Source organism: Ochotona curzoniae, unplaced genomic scaffold, assembly GCF_017591425.1.
Source record: "Ochotona curzoniae isolate NIBS_2020 unplaced genomic scaffold, NIBS_Ocur_1.0 contig_3520, whole genome shotgun sequence".
Classification (NCBI taxonomy): domain Eukaryota; kingdom Metazoa; phylum Chordata; class Mammalia; order Lagomorpha; family Ochotonidae; genus Ochotona; species Ochotona curzoniae.
The window spans coordinates 14,160,795-14,178,126 of NW_024465894.1; the positions used below are offsets into that span (position 1 = coordinate 14,160,795).

The following is a 17,332-nucleotide window of genomic DNA, read 5'->3' on the forward strand; positions in this document are numbered from 1 at the left end:
GCACCTGAAAAAACAGCTGTCAGAGTGCTGTGTGTGAGAGAGCAGTGTTGTGTCATTTTTATTAACTATTGTTGATTAACAATACATGTTACAAGGACTAACACTATGGTACATTCACATGACTGAGCATCTAGTTTAAGAAAGGAAACATCACTGTGGCCTCTGAGACTCCCAAATCTCTCCTGTGCCCCGCCTTATGGGTTTCAGTTATTCAAGTAACCTTTTCTTTCTGAATGCTTGAGGCTCAGAGGGGGACTGTGACCCCTAAAGGGTTGGATAAACCACCCAGTGGCTGGGGAGGACCTGGGACCTGGTCTTTTTTAGTCTAGCAAGTCTAATGAAGTGTGAATGCTTTTGTCTCCTTGGGCCCTGGTTACCTCCGACGCCTCCTGATAACTGGAACAAGCTGTCCTGTGCCCTGGGCCCCTAGCTCCATCTGCTCTGGCATCTAGCTTTAATCTGCTTGGCCTGTCAGCCAGCTAGAGTGAGCAGTGGCTCCCTATTCCTGCAAAGGTCACCACAGGCCAGATGCCAACTGCGTGCTGCTGCCGAGGCCTCTGAGCACGTGGGAAAGTATCTCTGCGGCCCAGAGGCTGCGTGTGAGCCTGTCTGCTTCCTTCACCCTGTCCCTGTCACGCCAGAGCACAGGGCCACCAGAGCCCTGCTGTAGGAATAGTCTATATTTTCTGCAGAATAATTTCTAGAGGATCAGAAAGAACCATTGAGAAATCCAATGGTGATGGTGTCATGAAGGAGTATCAAACAGATCCGTTCTTCTAGAAAGATTGTTTAATAATAATAGTTACAATAACAGCACTTCAGGGGCTAGTGTTGTGGCATAGCAGATAAATCCAGCATCTGCGATACCTACATCCCGTATGAGCACCATTTTGAGTCCCAGCTGCCCCGCTTCCAGTGCCCTTGGGAAAGCAGCAGCAGATAGCCCAAGTCCTTGGGCCTCTGCCACCCACTCAGGAGACTCAGGTTCCAGGCCCTTGGCTTTAGCCTGATCCAGTACCAGCGATTGTAGCTCTCTGGGGAGTGAATCAGCAGATGGAAGATCTTTGTCTGTCTGTAACCCTGCCTTTCAAATAAAGCAAAGAAAAATCTAATAAACAAAAGTTCATGAAAAATGGTATAAAATATTTGAAACTTTTAATGTTTTCACAACACGTATTTCCATTAACTTTTTGAAAATTTGTTCATGAATTTCATATTTCTCTGCAGCCAAGTCAGCTTATGTTTTAAATGTATTTTCCAAAAGTTTTCTGAAGTACTCTCACACATTGTGCCTTTTGCCCATTCTGTAATCTACACAACACTGCTCTTAAATTGCCATTTTAGGGCTTGGCATTAGTAGTCTAATGGCTGGAGTCCTCTCCTTGCATCCTCTGGGATCCCATATGGCCAACGGTTCTAATCTCAGATGTTCCACTTCCCATCCAGCTCCCTGCTTATGGCCTGGGGAAGCAGTCGAGGACGGCCCAAAGCCTTAGGACCCTGCACCCACATGGGAGACCTGGAGGAGACTTCAGGCTCCTGGCTTCAGATTGGCTCCGCTTTGGCTGTTGCAGCCACTTGGGGAGTGAACTGGCAGATGGAGGTGTTTCTCTCTGTCTCTCTTGGCTCTGTGGATCTGACTTTCCAGTAAAAGTAAAATAAATATTAAAATAAAATGGAATTATAGAGGTGAGAAAGCCAGGGCTTAGAGAGCCTTGCTAGTAAATGACAGAACGGAACTTCTCACCAGGGTCTCTCCGAGGTCCGGTGTGTGCTCTGCCAGCATGTACCCTGTCCAGTGTGTACCCTGCCAACTGCACCTACCTGCCTGTAGGCCCCTCTTGGGTAACAGGTCCCTCCTGTGCCTCAGGGTGTGCCCAAGAGAGAGGGCATCAAAAAGATCTTCAGGTCATCCTCTGCGGAAGAGACAGGACCACTTGAAGAACCAGAGAGGCCTGTCACCCTAAGTAGGGAGGAAGGACAGTGTGTCCCTGGGCTGTGGCACCTTGGGACTCGCTGTGGTTGATGCTGCAGTTCCCACTCACAGTCCAGGTTGGCTCAGTCAGGGAAAATGGAGGCATTACCCTGCGTGTTCTTAAATACCAGGGAAAGGGGCATCATCTTCCTAAAGTGCCCAGAGGCACTCTGGACACTGCTAACCATAGCAGATGGGCCAGTACAGCTCACGGTAAGAGGCGAGAATCCAGATCTAGGCGTTTCCATCAGCTCCAAGCCTGAAGAACCATTGACTCAGGGGTCTGCAGTCCGTCTCCTGTCACCCCAGTGTCTCTGGGGGGGCTCTGCTTTTGAGGTGCACACAGCTTTCCCTGGGCAATCTCAGCATGAAGAGGATGCCCCAGGGAGCGCTGGACTAACAGTGGCCGTCTGTCTTTGCAGTCCTGCGAAACATCTTTGTCCTCACCTGCATCATCATCGTCTGTTCCCTGCTCTTCCCTGTGCTGTGGCACCTGTGGATTTATGCGGGAAGTGCCAACTCTAACTTCTTCTATGCCATCACCTTGACCTTCAATGTTGGGCAGGTAAGAGTTGAGGGCTGCCTGGGGACAGGGATTCGTTTTGAAGCTTTGGGTGTCCAACCAAGGGCCTGATTCTGCCTTCTAGGCTGGGTGTATGAAGGGGAGACAATCCCTCCACACCTGCCCACATCCCCAACCCTGCCAAGACGCTCATGGCTCAGTAGAGAGAAGGAATAAAGAACGCTGAAGTGAAGTTTGGCAAGCATTTGCTGAGAACCAAGCAGTGCCACTGCCTCCCTAGGAACAGTGTTAGCCCTGCTTTACAAATGGGAGTGGAGACCATCCCTTGCCCAAGGTCGTTGAAGTAGCCCAGAGCCAAACTCAGGTGACACTTGACTTCTGAGGCTCTTTTCTCTCTGTGAGGCACCCTTGGAGAGTGCTCTGAGTGTGGTGGGAACAGCAGGGGCAAGGTGGGAGGCTAAGAGGTGCTCTGGTCTGGTATGTTATTACGTGGGTCAAACATCGTGGTGGGCTGGGAATAGCGGAGAAGGGGCTATGAGGGCCTTGGAGTGGAGACGAACCTTGAACCTGGCCATTTCCCTGACCTGGGGAAACCTGAGCCTCCACAGAGCAGGGGTCACTAGTCTCAAAGTCCCCTGGGGAGCTTGGTGAGAATCCGGAGTCCTTGTTAACGTGTTTAAAACCCTTCAACTCTTTGTGGTTGTGACTGTTAGAGCCACATGGCTTTGGGGTGTATGTGTGTGTTTTAATGGAAAGCGAACCCACTGTCATTCAGAATATCAATTCAGTTTGGAAAACATGGTCAGAAATTTGTGTTTCAACAGGTTCTCTCGGGCGGTTCCGTGGCAGGGGCTCAGGTTAGCGCCTCCCACTCGGCATCGTCCAGCCCCCTCTGAAGTTCTTTCATCCACTGTGATGCCACCCTTCTGGTTAGGCTCCATCCTTATCTCTGAGGCCTTGAGAAAATCCGTCGTAGCATGGGTCATTTCACTGGCCATGGGCGCAGCCAGCTGCTGCCCAGTGTAGTGGACAGGATGGGACGCAGGCTCACTGAAAGAGTTGGGGTGAGGGACAGTGAATGGTTCTCCGAGCTCAGCTAATGAGTCTGAAGAAGGGAGTTCACGCTTTGTCAGTGAGTGATGGGACTGGTATTTTCTGTATGGATGTTTCTGGAGCCAGCCCAGCCGTTCCTCTTGGTTGGTGAACAGCAAGAAGAGAAGTAATTGGGTTGCGGGCGGGGAGCCCCTTTGGCCTGCATGGCAGCTTCTGGTGGCGCATGTGCAGTGTCTCCTGCCTGTGTCCCATGCAGGCCGTCATCTACAGGATGCAGCTTCATAGCTCCAGGAATCCCAGTGTTTGTGCTGGCTTTACTCTCTTGCTGGAATCCACCTACTTTTCCTTCTACCCCAGGAGTCCTGGACCTCCCCTTGGCCAGTTCCCTGCAAGAGCTCATGGCCTGTTGTTTGGAGTCTCCAGTTTGAGTCAGAATATGCAGTTTGCAGTGACTGAAGCATCCGTGCAGCTTGGCAGATGAGCGTGCTCTCCGCTATGAGCGCGCCTCCACGAGAGGGTCTCGTAAATGGTGGAAGGGATGTCTGTAAGTGCTTGGGTGCCTCAAAGGCAGCAAAAATGAACTTTGGAAAAAGAAGGATTGAAACTGCAGATGCAAACCAAAGGCAGGTGTATCAAGTATATTGGTGGCTGAGTTAGAGAAAAGCCAGCTGTCTTACCATTTTAAGAATCTCTCAGTGGGTTTTACTTAGCTAGGGCTGCTGTGTCCCTTACTGGAGTGCTGTGTCAAGCCCGAGCTCCTCTACCTGTGGTCTAGCTGCCTGCTAACACCCCTGGGAAAGCAGTGAAGAACCAAGTATTCGGGCCTCTGTATCCACGTGGAAGGGAGACTTGGATAGGATTTTTGGTCCCTGACTTTGGCCTGGCCCAGCCCTGGCTGTTTGTAACCACTGGTGAGTGAACCAGTAGATAGAAAATCTGTTTCTCTGAAGCTCTGCTTTTCAAATAAATACTAAAAATCTTTTTTAAACCTCCTGTCTGCCGCCTAAATACCCACAATGGTCAGGGCTGAGCTAGGCCAAAGCCCCAGGCACCGTGAGCTCAATCCAGGCCTCCCACAGATGGCAGGGACCCAATTACTTGCAGGGTCTGCGTTGGATGGAAACTAGAGATTGGAGTCAGAACCGAGACTTGAACCCAAATACTATAACTTGCTGGTTTTTAGTGGCGTTGTGGCATCCCATAGGACATATTATAATGTATTTGGTAGGGATACCTTGTTAATGGGCATTGAGTTTGCTCAAGATTAAGGAATGGCCTTGCATATCTCTCCACGTATTTGTGCACACAGTGTTTTTTCAGGATGGATTCTAGGCTGTGAGATTTCTTGGTTTGGAGGGAATATGCATCTTGTGTCTCCAGGAGGTATTGTCAAAGATCCCTTTAGTCTGTACCACCCCCAGGCCTCCAGGCAAGACTTTTAAGCTGGCACATTGTTTGGACACCTGGCACACCTAGGTCATTGATTTCTTTGGGTATGAGCTCCGTGTCTGAGCCACAAACACAGACGCTTCCTGGGGCTGCCGGCCTTGGGCCTTGACCCTGCTGCTTCCACACCACTAAATCAGTGTGTCAGACGGCAAGAGTTGCTCCCCAAGGCCCATTCCTGTGTCCGCGTGACTCACAGTAAGTGCTTCTGTTAAGATGTGTTGTATGCAGGGACTTGTCTTCGATCCCACAGCCTGCATTTCTGAGAGCTTCTGTCTGGGAAGGTGTCTCCTGTTCACCTGGCCTCATTCTTCCCTCCCTGGGTAAAGCAGATCCGAGCTGTCCTGGTAACTAGGTAAATGCACATTTTAGGCATGTACCCATAACCTGGATTGTCTTTGTTCAAATCAGGAGTTAAATGTGAAGTAAATGTGGCCTGTAGGTTTTTTCCCGGTCTTACTCTGAGATCATCAGTGTCAAGCCCTGACACAGAAGAGATTATATATATATATAGTTAGTTACCCCAGCCTGCAAACCAGTGGTCAAGGCCCCGCCCCTTCCCTTGGTGGTCAATAAGGATGTTTCAGGATGTGGCACAGGTCATTTGCTAATTAGGATTGTGTCTCAGAGTCAGTAACAGGAAATGGCAGGAGCACAGAACCCCAGGAGTGTGCTTGGTGTTGGAGTTCCCACCTCCCCTGCAGTGGATCAGCTGCACCTTTAGCTTGCGTTGGCCTGGGAGGCAGCGAGGGCAGCTGACCCGTGGGGCAGAGTCCCAGAAACTAGAGGGTGGGGGGGAATGATCTCCCTCCCCTCCTCTCCTTTTTTTTTTTTTTTTTTGTTTTAAATTTATTTTTATCCTTTCATGGGTCAGAGATCAGTAGAAACAAGGTTGATGGGTAAACATCAAGGAACTGAAGTGTAGCTTTTTTAGAATAAGCTAAAATATACAATTCACTGTTAAAAAGAAGGGACATAACGAGAGCTTCTCTCTAAAATTATCGTTGATAAAGGCTCCTTTTTAAAGGGAACTTCTTCCTGGGGCAGCCCCAGCCATGTGTGGTCCCTTTCGTCTTCTGGATCACGTGTTTGTGCGACTTTCTGGACTTGTTCCTGAGCATTTATGTATGCTCATAGAAAATGTGTGTGTGTGTGTTATTGGTACGATGATGAAAGTGTGACTTTCCAGCAAAACATCTTTCCATGCTCACGTATGAGAGGGGGGCCTCCTTTCTAAGCATAAGAGGACCCACCACACTGGTGCAGCCGGTCCCCTTATTGACAACCCTGTGGGTGCTTTTTCTTGTAAGGAATCCCTTTAATCTCCTTAACAGACCCTTGAGGGAAGCACTGCACATGTCTGTTGGTGCAGCCGGGGAAGCTGAATCCAGGAAGGGCTGGAGACACTCGAGTCCCAAAGCTAGGAGAGGGTGTGTTTATTCGGTCTTGTTTATTGCATCATCTTGGTAAACCATGAGTCCCATTAGGGCAGGCCCCACAGCTGTGTCCTCAGCATCAAGAATAACACCAAGTGACTCACTACAGGTGACTGAATGGAATGAGCCTGGATGCGAGTTTGTGTTTTACGACCAGTCATTAACAACACAGCTCCATAGGCCATACCTTCCAGTTCAGCCTCTGAGCATTAGAACTGTGAAAGGCCTCTGGGAGGGGCCAGACTCCTTCCTGCCGGGTACAACCTGCATATAGATACAGAGCGAGCCTTGCTGGGGTCAGCCCTGCAGCCCTGTGCAGGCCCCTGCCCCCGTGTGAATGAAGCATGTCCCCTTTCCTGCATTGCCACTCAGGTGGCCTGTTGTGCCACTCTGGGGCTGGGACCAGTGAGGAGATGCTTGGGGATGTACAGAGAGTGTCTTTCTGTGGCTGGGCGGTGTGTAGCCTCTGTTCGTATTGGCTGCAAGATCCCACTCAGGTCTGTGTGTTGGAGGATCTGGGTCCCTGGACGTGAGGTGCCCATGGCCTGGTCCTCATCAGCTGGGTGAGCATGTTTCCTTTGCTGGTGGCAGTCTGTCAAGGTCTCAGTTCATTCCTCTGTCCCTTCAGTGGTCAGCATTCCAAGCTTGTCTCGGGCTCATCTCCCAGGAGCCAGAGTGACTGGTAAGGCCCAGGGTGACTGTAGCAGGCGAGGGCAGCTCTCAGCTCTGCCTGTCCAGCTGGCTGGCCCTCCCCGAGTCACATCACTCCTTGAGGGTTACTTTATTTATAAATATTAACTAGGTACCTTTCATGTGCCAGGTTCTCCACTGGGGCTGATGAGACATAGTCCTGCTTCGAGGGAGCCCACGGTGTGTGGGAGAGAAAGAAACAGAAGCAGACTGGACAGCTCGTCTCTGAAGGAGCCAGAATAGCAAAGAGAAGCCAGAGCTGAGTGGAGTCTTGAGGGAAGTTCTGGATCTAAGCAGGTTCTAAAGAGGCCTGGCTGTGGGAGAGGGGGGAGGGAAGCTGTGTGCTCTCCGTGGCTCCGGCTGTCCCCCAATAAAGAGGGGGGCCGTTTCAGGCCAGCAGTGTGGAGCCACACGGCCCACAGGACCCTGTGATGCTGATGTCCAGGCCAAGCCTCGGGCTTTTAGCTGGGAACAAATCTTGGCAAATTCCTATTCTGGAAACCTCCTTCAGCCAGGACAGGAAGAGGTGAGGGATGTGAGTGGAATTCAGGACAGCACCAGGGAGCAGGCTGGCTGTTGAGGTCTGGAGCGAGGTGGGGGAAGCCTGTTTCTTCAACCTGGGATGGTGGTTTTAAGGACCTGGGGCAAGTGCCATATGGGGGTGGGCAGTTAAGATGCCTGCATCCTATATCCAAGTGCCTAAGTTACACCCCGACAGGCAGCCAGTGATAGCGAAGGTAAATGGTTCCCACCACTCACCTGGAAGTTGGGGGTTGAATCCCTAGCTTGCAGCTTAGACACTGGCCCAGCTGCTTTGTCCTGAAGGCCTTTGGGAAGTAGGCCCGTGAAGAACACTCGTGTTTTTTTATTCTTTTCTGTCTCCTAACCAGAGGATGACAGTGTTCCAGCTCCCATCTTTCCTTCTTCCTTCCCTCTCTGTGTCTCTGCTCAAAACAAATGAACCAGCCAACCCAGAACCATTTCAGGTTCCTAACCAGATAACCTGAGGGAATCTATGAATCCAACTGGAAAAGAATAGTTGTTTAAGAACAAAGTGGTCTTCAGGCTTGTGACCATGCAGCCCGTAGGGGTGAGGTCCAGCAGTGTTGCCACTTTCAAGCTAGAAGGTGGGGTGCTGTCTGCCCTTGCACAGCTCCATTCCAACTGTGCTTTGGCAGCTTGTGCCAGAGCCCATCCAGTCCCACAGCTGGTCACAGCTCCTCTCCCCTCAGTTTCCTGTTGCCCAGTGTGAGCAGGACGACCCTGGGTGCTGGCACCTGCTTTTCCAGAGGCCCAAGGCAGCTGTTCTGTGATTTTACACAGCTTCAAGTTGAGTTAACAACCATCACTGTCTTGGAAGGTCCCCATGCTCATTCTCTTTAGAAAGCAAAGCTGATGGCAGTTGTAAGATGGGAGAATAGCAGCGTGGACAGGATGGTGGTTTGTGAAGTGTCATGCCTAGTCTGAGGGTGTAGACCCTGAGGCACTGTGGGCAACGCTGAGAAGTAGGGATTAGGCTTCAGGCAGGACTGAGGGTCAGGCTCAGGGCAGAACCTCCTTGGAGTTTCCAGGTGTCTGTGTGGGGATCCCCAACCTCATCCAAGGGCGTCGTGAGTGTTGGCAGGGTGTTTGCCAAACGGCACTGACAGGTGCGTGGGAAGTGTCTCTGTCCTGTGGGCCCTGTCCCCCATCCTGCAGCAGGGTGCCTTCTGGCAGTTTGGTTCCACTTCTGCCCTGGCCATCTCCGTCCCCACTGCCCTTTTATCATCTTCCCATGTCCCAGAGGGGAGCATGCCGCAAGTGAGGGCCGGAATCCCACCAAGCCATTCCTGTAGGGCAATGTTGAGAGGATAGTTCTGGGCAGGTCACATGCCAGCCAGTCGGTGGTAAGGCCAGTGGGAAGTGATTTCATCTCGAGATCACATACCTGAGCATGGTGAGAGGAGATCTTGAGGAGCATGCAATGCCTCTGGGAGGACAAGCTGGAGCTGGGGCTGCGGGGTACATGTGTGGGTGGGTGTTGAAGATCCCTCAGGAGCCAGGGAAGGTCAGGGGGGCCTCCCAGCAAGGGGAGACTGTGGGAGGGAGAGAAATGGAGTCAGGGAGAGTTTGCAAAAGGAGGAGAAATTGATGGGACTTGATGACCTGTGAAATGGGGGCCAGGCACTCAGCCCTAGGCTGGGGCTGCTCCCGAGACTAAGACCTCGAGCCACTGGCATATTCTGTGCCTGAGTCTGACGATCGTGAGCAATAGGTGGGAGCTTGGCACTCCAACTTCACAAGGGAGGGAATGCAGCTTATGGAACAGGCAGTGCCCTGGCCAGAGCCTCACGGGCATTAGCTTGGCCAAGTCCACCACCCCTTGCCCACTTGCATGGCACAGCCTGGACAGAGGGATCCGGGATCTCACGGCTGCTGTTTTGGCTGAGTCCTGGAGCCTTTGGGAGATCCCTTCTCCATACAGCCCAAACAGAAAGCCCCAGGTCTGAAGAGTTTGTCTCAGCCAGCCTACCCGCAGCCCCAGGCTTCCCTCAGAGAGCCAGGTCTCCCAGGGGCCAGTGCCCACTCAGGGCTGCATGCCCACGCACCTTCAGAGGCTTGTTCCCCGGCTCCCTTCACTAGGCAAATATTGGTGCAGAGTAATGCTGAGATTTCACAACCTCCAGACAACACCTGGACTCTGACTTCGGACTGTACTTGTTGGATCAGCTCATTTGTTAAAATGTATTCCAAATTGAAGTGAACAGCATATTTCCTGCTAAATACTTTAGTGTGCATGTCATTAGCTAGAATTCAATATTTTTTCTTTCCTAAACTTTTCATATACAGAAAAACACTCTTCATTTGCTGTAGCCTTTTCTCTCAGCCAAATGTTTTTGAGATTCATCCCTGTTGTTACATATTAGCGGTGGTTTGTTGCTTTATAACAGTTTATCCAATTTCTTAGAGAGCTGGAGTCAGAGACAGAAAGCTCTCATTTAGTGGTCAGTTCTCCCAAATGCCCACAATGGCTGGATGTGGGGCAGGCGACGTGGAGAAGCAGGAGGTGAGTTCAGCTCACCCACCTAAGTGGCGGAGACCCAACTACCTGAACCATTACCTGCTGCCTCCCGGGTCTCAGGAGCGGGAACTGCAATCCAGAGCAGAGCCAGAATTCGACCCCGATAATCTGAACATCCCAGTTGGTGCTGCACCTGCTAGGCCAATGCCTTCACTTTTGCTTGTTTTTTTTTTTAATTTTTAAAAAATTTTATTTTTATTGGAAAGGTGGATATACAGAGAGGAGGAGACAGAGAGGAAGATCTTTCCTCCAATGATTCACTCCCCAAGTGAGCACAACGACCGATGCTGTGCTGATCCGAAGCCAGGAGCCTCTTCTTGGTCTCCCATGCAGGTGCAGGGGCCCAAAGCTTTGGGCCGTCCTCGACTGCTTTCCCGGGCCACAGGCAGGGAGCTGGATGAGAAGCGGGGCCGCCAGGATTAGAACCGGCGCCCATATGGGATCCCGGGAGTGCAAGGTGAGGACCTTAACCACTGCGCCATCACGCCGGGTCCCTCCTTTGCTTGTTAATACAAACTTTATTTGGGATAAGTGTGGACTTAGAGAAAAATCGCATACAGTAGGGTTTGCAGAAACTCCATGCCCCATTCCCTGTGGTGTCTAGCATCTTTATCACGATGCACCTGTCAAAACTGAGAAACCAATTGTGCTGCTAACCCCAGACTTGATTAGGATCTCAGTTTCTACAGACATGTCCTTTTTCTCTCTTGGGACCGAGTTCAGGAAGCATGTTACATTTCATATCATATCCCCAAGCCCTCTCTGGTCCTGTTTCCTTAATTTTCATGGCTTTGACAGTGCCCGAGTTCCCCTGACTGGGCGTCTGGTAGAATACCCCCAGATCAGGCTGGCCTGACAGTGGGATTGGGGTCACATTTTGGGAAGGAATTCTAGGTGTAGTGCTCTTCCCCTCCCACCTTATCTCGGGCAGCTGGTAGTCACGTGATCTAAAGCTGTCGACCTTCACTTCGCATGTAAAGCTGTGAGTTTAGGCCACCCTGGAAGGGAGCACCAAGTCAGGCTGTCTCTGGAGGGGGCGGTGGCTGCCCCATATGGGTGGGAAAAGTGGTCTCTCTCCCCGTTTGTTGATTTCAATCCTTTAGGAACCTTTTTGCTTTTAGCTTGATTTTTATTGTATCCAGGTGGTACATGTACACACTTTGCAAAGTTAAGACTTAGAAAGAGGACTAGCTCCTTAAGATCTTACCGGGCTGCTGGCACTTCTGAGTAATACACTCTACTGTTTGTGTTCTTTTTTTCTTTTCTTGTTTTATGAGACTGGATCATAAATGGCCAATGTTTAACATTTTTATCTGTAAAGAAAACATGGCAGTTTCCCATGGTTCAACCTCCTACTGACTTTGTGTTTTGCCTTCCCACTGCCACTCATCGGGCCATGTGCTGTGTGACACTGGACGGCCTCCCTTTGTTTGGTTGTGAATTGTGACTTCAGCTTGTCATCTGACCTGGCTCAGGGATCAGCCTGACCTCAACTGTTAGTCCAGGTTCCTTGTCCCCAGACAGCCTGTAGCTGTCAGCTGGGCAGTGTGGGGCAAAGCCTCCAGGGCTCCCTGGACTTGGTCTGTTGTGCTCTCCTGCCCCTTGGCAGGTGCCATGGCCTTGGGTGACTGGAGTGTGGTTTACAGGGCTTAGGGTCCATGGTCCGTCTCGAGTGCATTCTCAGGCTATTGAGCCCCTTGAGCTTTGGTTTCCCCATCTGTAGGAAGGATTGTCATACCTTTCTGACAGGCCATTATTGCGCTAGAACAGCAGGTATCATGTCCCAAGGCCATCAGTGGGGTCGGTGATGCAGGCCTTCCCCCCTCCCCCAACCCCCCGACTTCCTCTGGCCCTCCCAGCTCTCCTTAGCTGCTCACTTTCCCGTCAGGTGAGTCAAGAGCTGCTCAGGACACAGTTCTGGGGTCATGGAGGGCTGGATCCCAAGGCTCAGCCCCATTTCCAGTTGGGGCCAAGCCATTACCCCAGTGCCTACTGGTCTGGGCCTCAGTCTCCCAAGATGTGCTGAGAGGAGGTTGGTGCGCATATTTTGAAAGGTTCCCCAGGAACTGTGGCGTTCCCAGCCATGAGCCCCTATTACCTCCCAGTGACAGGCTTCTTACAGCCGTCTGGTGTGGAGACAGGAGCAAGTCCATTCTGCTCTGCCCCAACCTCTCCCCTGCCAGGGATGCTGGGCTGAGCTCCTAGGCCCTTCGTAATCTTGTGTCCCAGAATGGGACAACTGCTCAGGGGCCTGCCCCAGTCCAGTCACTAGGCAGCCACACAGCTGAGTGTAAAATTATGGTCCGGAGGAGTTGTGCCAGCGAACTGAGCTTAACCAGGCCGAGACCTAATCTCGGGGTATGTGATCTCTCCTGAGACCTGGAGGAGAAGGATCATTTCAGAGGAAATGGCACAGATCTTGCAAGGAGTGAGGTGGAGAGGGGGGTGGAGTGTGTGTGTATGCCAGTACCAGGAACAAGGCCAGAATCCCAGGGAGTTGGAGCTTCACTGTGAAAGCACAGGAACCTCGGGAACAGCCATAGCCGGCAAGTAATGGGATCAGACCTGTGTCTGGACGCGTTCCCCTGGCTGGTAGCCGGCGGGGCAGCTCTGAGCACAGGGCACCCAGGACCAGGTTAGGCAGGAGCTGTAGAGATGGGCAGATATGGTGGGTTTGAGAGCGCGGGGCTAGTACCGGGCTCTGCTGGCTTGGTACCGGGACAAGGATCAGATAACTGTGTGGCCTGTGGACCTGGCAGGAAGGTAGGCTCCTGGGTGCCCAGTTAGCGTACACTGGACAGGGATGACATGGGGGGCACTGAGAGGTCAGCAAGAGGGGCCTGGGCTTGAGAGACTAGAGCTTGGGAGTGAGGTTAGCCCATGGGGCAAGCAGGAGTATGGGCAGTGCTGCTGGGCCAGGTCATGTGTGGACCCTGAAGGGGGACTGGGTCCCTGGATACGCCCCCACTGGCGCTGGCCCAAGGACAGACTGGGACCTTGATGGGAGGTACCATGTGGGGCGCTCTTGTCCCCCAGACCCCCAGGTTTCATGGGAGAGATCCCACAGCTTCTCTTAACTTCCTCTCTTCCCCCAGATCATGCTCATCTCTGACTACTTCTATGCCTTCCTGCGGCGGGAGTACTACCTCACACACGGCCTCTACCTAACTGCCAAGGATGGCACGGAGGCCATGCTTGTGCTCAAGTAGGCCTGCTGGGCACAGGCTGCACGGACCTCATAGGGCGGAGGGGCCTGGAGCTGGGCCCAGCCCTCGATGCGGAGTCGCCAACAGACAAGGCTCAAGTCTAGGATCACCAGTCTGTGGCACCAGAGGAGCCCTGTGCTGAGAGCAAGGCCTGTGGGGAGGAGCTGGACGCCTCAGAACCCTTTGTGGCTCTGCACACCGAGGAGCCCCCCACCTGGAGAACAGAGGGTTGGCAGCAGGTGAGCAGGGCTGTCAGGTTGTGGCTGCTTAATAAATGATTTTTTGTTATAAAGAAGTTGACCTGGAACCCCATCAACACATCTGGGTGCTGGTGGGCTCAGTCCGGCTTCCCCACTCCCGAGAAGCAGCTGGAGGCAGAGGGCCAGGCAGGCCTGAGCAATCTTTATTCTGCAGAGGGCCAGTGACCACAGACCCATACACCGAGTGGAGACGGGGGAGACGGGGGCCAGTCCTTCAGGGATGGGCAGGTCCAGGCAAGGGAACAGAGCCTTGGGAAGGTGAGGGGCAGATGGGCAGACAGGCAGGGGCCTAAAAAAAAAAAAACCACACAGAGCAGGGGTGCTGGGGGTGGCTCTCCACCCTCCCATCCCAGCCAGCACCCGGGAAGGGCAGCCCTAAGGTGATTGACCCAAGATCCACCGAGGGGCAAGGTGGGCTAGTCAGGCCCTTCTGGCTTGAGGGGGCCACATTCCTGCCCAGCCCATCAGGGGCAGTTTAGTTCAGGAGTCAGAGGCTCCCTGGGGAGAGCCTGACCAGGGGGCCCCCCACTCCCAGGCCAGTTCCCCCTACTGCTGGCTCAGAAGCCGAAGGTTTCCTGGGAGGCGTAGACCATGTAGAGGAAGCCGTCCTCGTCCTTCTCCTGTTCGTAGATGTCGGCGATGGGCGTGGACACGCTCACCATGCTGTGCTGGTTCACCAGCAGGAAGAAGGCCTGCGTGGGGTTCAGCTGCAGGCGGCGCCTGGGGGGGCAGGAGGGGCAGACCTTCCTGAGCCCTGGCACTGCCCCTTGGGCTCCCACCCCCTGGGGCTCAAGCTGGGACCCGACCTTTCCCAGCCCTCCCAGCACAGAGGCCCAAGGCCAGTACCACGTCCTGACCTCGTTACCACTCCTCCCCAGACCTAACCCAGGTCCCCGTCCGGCAGCTGCTGCCTGAACACCCACCGGATGATCTTAACCAGCTCGCTCATGTTGACATGATCCGGGACCAAGAACTTGGTTTTGTCCAGGACTGGCAGCTGCTTCTCCCCCTTGTAGCGCTCTATGATCACCTGGGAGTGGGACAAGTGAGTCGGGGGCGGGCCGGGCCGGCAAGGGAGGGGTGTGTGAGGGACTCGGGACTCACCGGGATCTTGCTGGGGTGCTGCTCACGGATCTGCTGCACCTCCTTACAGCGGTCGGCTGCAGACAGCGGGGGAGTGAGCCCAGCGCGGGGCAGGGAGCCAGCCGGCCCAGGTCCTCCCCGCGGCTCCGCCCGCCGGTCTCCAAGGGGCGGCTCCCGGCTCCGCCCCACCCGCCCCCAGCCATCAGGCCCGGGTCTCCGGCAAGGGACCCGCCGGGGAGGCGGACAGCCCCTACCCGGGCCGGACAGGCCCACACTCCCGGTCCCCGCAGCCTGACGTCATGGGGCTGACGTCACCTGCGGCAGTGGGGGGCCATCGCCCCTTCCAGGAGTCGCCCACCCCCGTCTGCGGGTCGCCCGCCAGGCCTCACCGAAGCTCCGCCGCTGCTTGAAAGGCCTGTCTGAGGGCATCGCACGGCCCGGTGGGCGCGCAGCCGGGGCTGGGCGCGCGGCTCGAGGTGACTGCGGTGCGGTGCGGGCTGCGGGGACTCCGCGCCTGGCGCTCACGGGCTGCGGCTCGGCTGAGCGCGGCTGCGGGAGGTAACTCGCCCGGTGACGTCAGGCCACAACACTCCTTAAAGGGGAGGCCGGCGCGTCTCTCCCATTGGGCCGACGCAAAACCCGCCCGTCCGGATCGTGACGTCACGGCGCCGCGAGCCGAGCTTCAAGGCGGGACGCGCAGGGGCTGGTGTCGGGGCGCGCGCGGGCGCGTCACAGTTCAGTGACGTCATGGCCCGGCCGGAGGGAGACCGAGATGGCGGGTCGGGGGACTGCGGCCTGCGCGCCTCGTCAGGCCTCGGGGAGGGACAGGCACGAGACGCCAGAGTGACCTTGAGGCGTCAGAGGAATCGGCTGCAGCGCTGACGCGCAGAGCTGCGGGAAGGAGGTGAGGGGCGCCCGGAAAGGAAGCAAGGGGCCCGGGGAAAGGAGGCGAGGGGCCCGGGGAAAGGAGGCGAGGGGCCCCGGGAAAGGAGGCGAGGGCGCCGGGAAAGGAGGCGAGGGGCGCCGGGAAAGGAGGCGAGGGCGCCATGCAGCCAAGAAAGCCCGGGCCGGGGGTTGGGGACGTACCGGGGGCCAGGGGAGGGGAAAAGACGGGCAGGGGTCGGGGCGGGCGGCGGTGACACGCCTCCCCCGGCGCCACCAGAAAACCCGACACCAGCCGAGGCGACCAGGCTGACTGGAAGCAGAAGGGCTCGGGCCCCGGAGGACAGCAGGCCCTGCCCGGGCAGCTTGTCACAGGGTGGGGGGCGCGGAGCCCAGAGAAGGGGAGGAAGAGCAAAGGAAGGGAAACAGAAAGCAAAGGGGCCGTCCTCCTGCGCAGCGTTAGCGGGCGTGCCTCCTCCGAGTGCCTGGTTCGAGTCCCAGCCCCGTTTGCAATGCCAGCTTCCAGCGCCTGCTCTCAGCTTGGCCCAGTTCTGTCTGTGGTGGCCATTTGAGGAGTGAACCAGTGCCTGGGAGGTTTCTTTTGCCATATCCTTTGAATAAATAAAGTTTAAAAACTGAAAAAGTATAATAAATTTGTAGCACAAAACCTGAGGGAAAATATGTATTTTAAATAAACCTATCAAAACAGATGATCAGGTTAGGCAAGAAAAAGTAAAATGTACCTCTGTTTGGTTTACAAGAGGATTAAAATCCACAAAATTTTTTAAATAAATAAAACCCACAAGCAAGGGTTGGGACTGTGCGGTAGTTGGCTGAGCCTCTGCCTGCAGTGCTGCAGCCGTGTGGGTGCTGGTTCACGTCCCAGCTGCTTCACTTCCGGTCCAGCTCCCTGCGTTGAAAGCAGCAGAGGATGGGCCAGGGCCTTGGGCCCCTGCACCACATGGGAGACCCCAAGGCAGCTCGTGGCTTCAGTGCAGCCAGGAGGTGAAGCAGCAAATCAGACATGCGGTCTCACCCTCTGTAACTCTGTCATTCAAATAGAAACAAACACCCAAAGGGAAAGAGGATAGAGCAAACCTAACCGAAAGATTCCTTCACGACAAAATGGGCTTACGGCGAAGGCGCCTTTAGAGGTGAAGAGGGTCACCGTCTGACAAAAAGGAGGAATGCCTTCTGAACCGCATGTTCAAAGTGCTGAAAGTATTAGAAAAAAGTCACGGAACACTAGGAGAAACAGCTAATCCTTTCATTGTAGTAGGAGGATTTAAAAATTTTTGTGTGCATGTTTTTAAAGATATTGCTATTGGAAAGATTTTTGCAGAGAAAGAGACAGATCTTCCATCCATTAGTTCATTCCCCAAAAAATTCTAGCAACCAGAGCTGAACTGATCCAAACCCAGGAACTTCATTCAGCGTGGCCTCCCACGTGGTTGCAGGGATCCAAGGCCCTGGGCCACCCTCTCCTGTCCCAGGTCACAGGCAGGGAGCGCCAGCCCAGGGAGCGTTTTTTGTTGTTTTATTTTTGTTTGTTTTTTTTGTTTGTTTGTTTTTTAATGCTTATTTGAAAGGTAGAGTTGTGGGACCAGACCTCCCATTCACTGGTCACTCCCCTGATGTCCAAAACTGCCAGGACTAGCCTGGTTCAAAGCCATGGGCTTCTCCAGGCCTCCCACTTAGGTTCTGTTGCTTTCCCAGG

The 17,332-nt window shown here is 54.0% G+C and overlaps 2 protein-coding genes across 4 annotated transcripts in view; one reads left to right on the forward strand and one right to left on the reverse strand.

Moving 5' to 3' along the window:
• PIGU (phosphatidylinositol glycan anchor biosynthesis class U) overlaps positions 1 to 14,606 on the forward strand; it is an 84,938-nt gene extending 70,332 nt beyond the window's left edge. For 2 of the 3 annotated variants that reach the window (XM_040981608.1, XM_040981610.1), the window contains 2 exons: positions 2,398 to 2,540; positions 13,280 to 13,682. In XM_040981608.1, the coding sequence (XP_040837542.1) occupies positions 2,398 to 2,540; positions 13,280 to 13,393 (257 nt within the window). In that variant the 3' untranslated portion in view covers positions 13,394 to 13,682. Of the gene's footprint in view, positions 1 to 2,397; positions 2,541 to 13,279; positions 13,683 to 14,528 lie in introns of those variants that run through there. The other variant, XR_005884018.1, reaches the window with a different exon arrangement.
• On the reverse strand, positions 13,778 to 15,302 carry MAP1LC3A (microtubule associated protein 1 light chain 3 alpha). The gene is made up of 4 exons (XM_040981611.1): positions 15,123 to 15,302; positions 14,755 to 14,810; positions 14,574 to 14,680; positions 13,778 to 14,370 (listed from the first exon to the last, which is right to left on the reverse strand). The coding sequence occupies exons 1-4, from the start codon at positions 15,160 to 15,162 to the stop codon at positions 14,208 to 14,210; spliced, it is 366 nt and encodes a 121-aa protein (XP_040837545.1). The 5' UTR covers positions 15,163 to 15,302; the 3' UTR covers positions 13,778 to 14,207.
• Between the last annotated feature and the right edge of the window lie 2,030 nt (positions 15,303 to 17,332).

What these genes read in the sequence shown, in the direction of transcription:
- MAP1LC3A (XM_040981611.1), bottom strand. Translation starts at nt 15,162, where the DNA reads ATGCCCTCAGACAGGCCTTTCAAGCAGCGGCGGAGCTTCG. An exon ending in AGCACCCCAGCAAGATCCCG is followed by an intron (nt 14,681 to 14,754) that starts GTGAGTCCCGAG and finishes TCCCACTCCCAG; the next exon opens with GTGATCATAGAGCGCTACAA. An exon ending in GAGCTGGTTAAGATCATCCG is followed by an intron (nt 14,371 to 14,573) that starts GTGGGTGTTCAG and finishes CTGCCCCCCCAG; the next exon opens with GCGCCGCCTGCAGCTGAACC.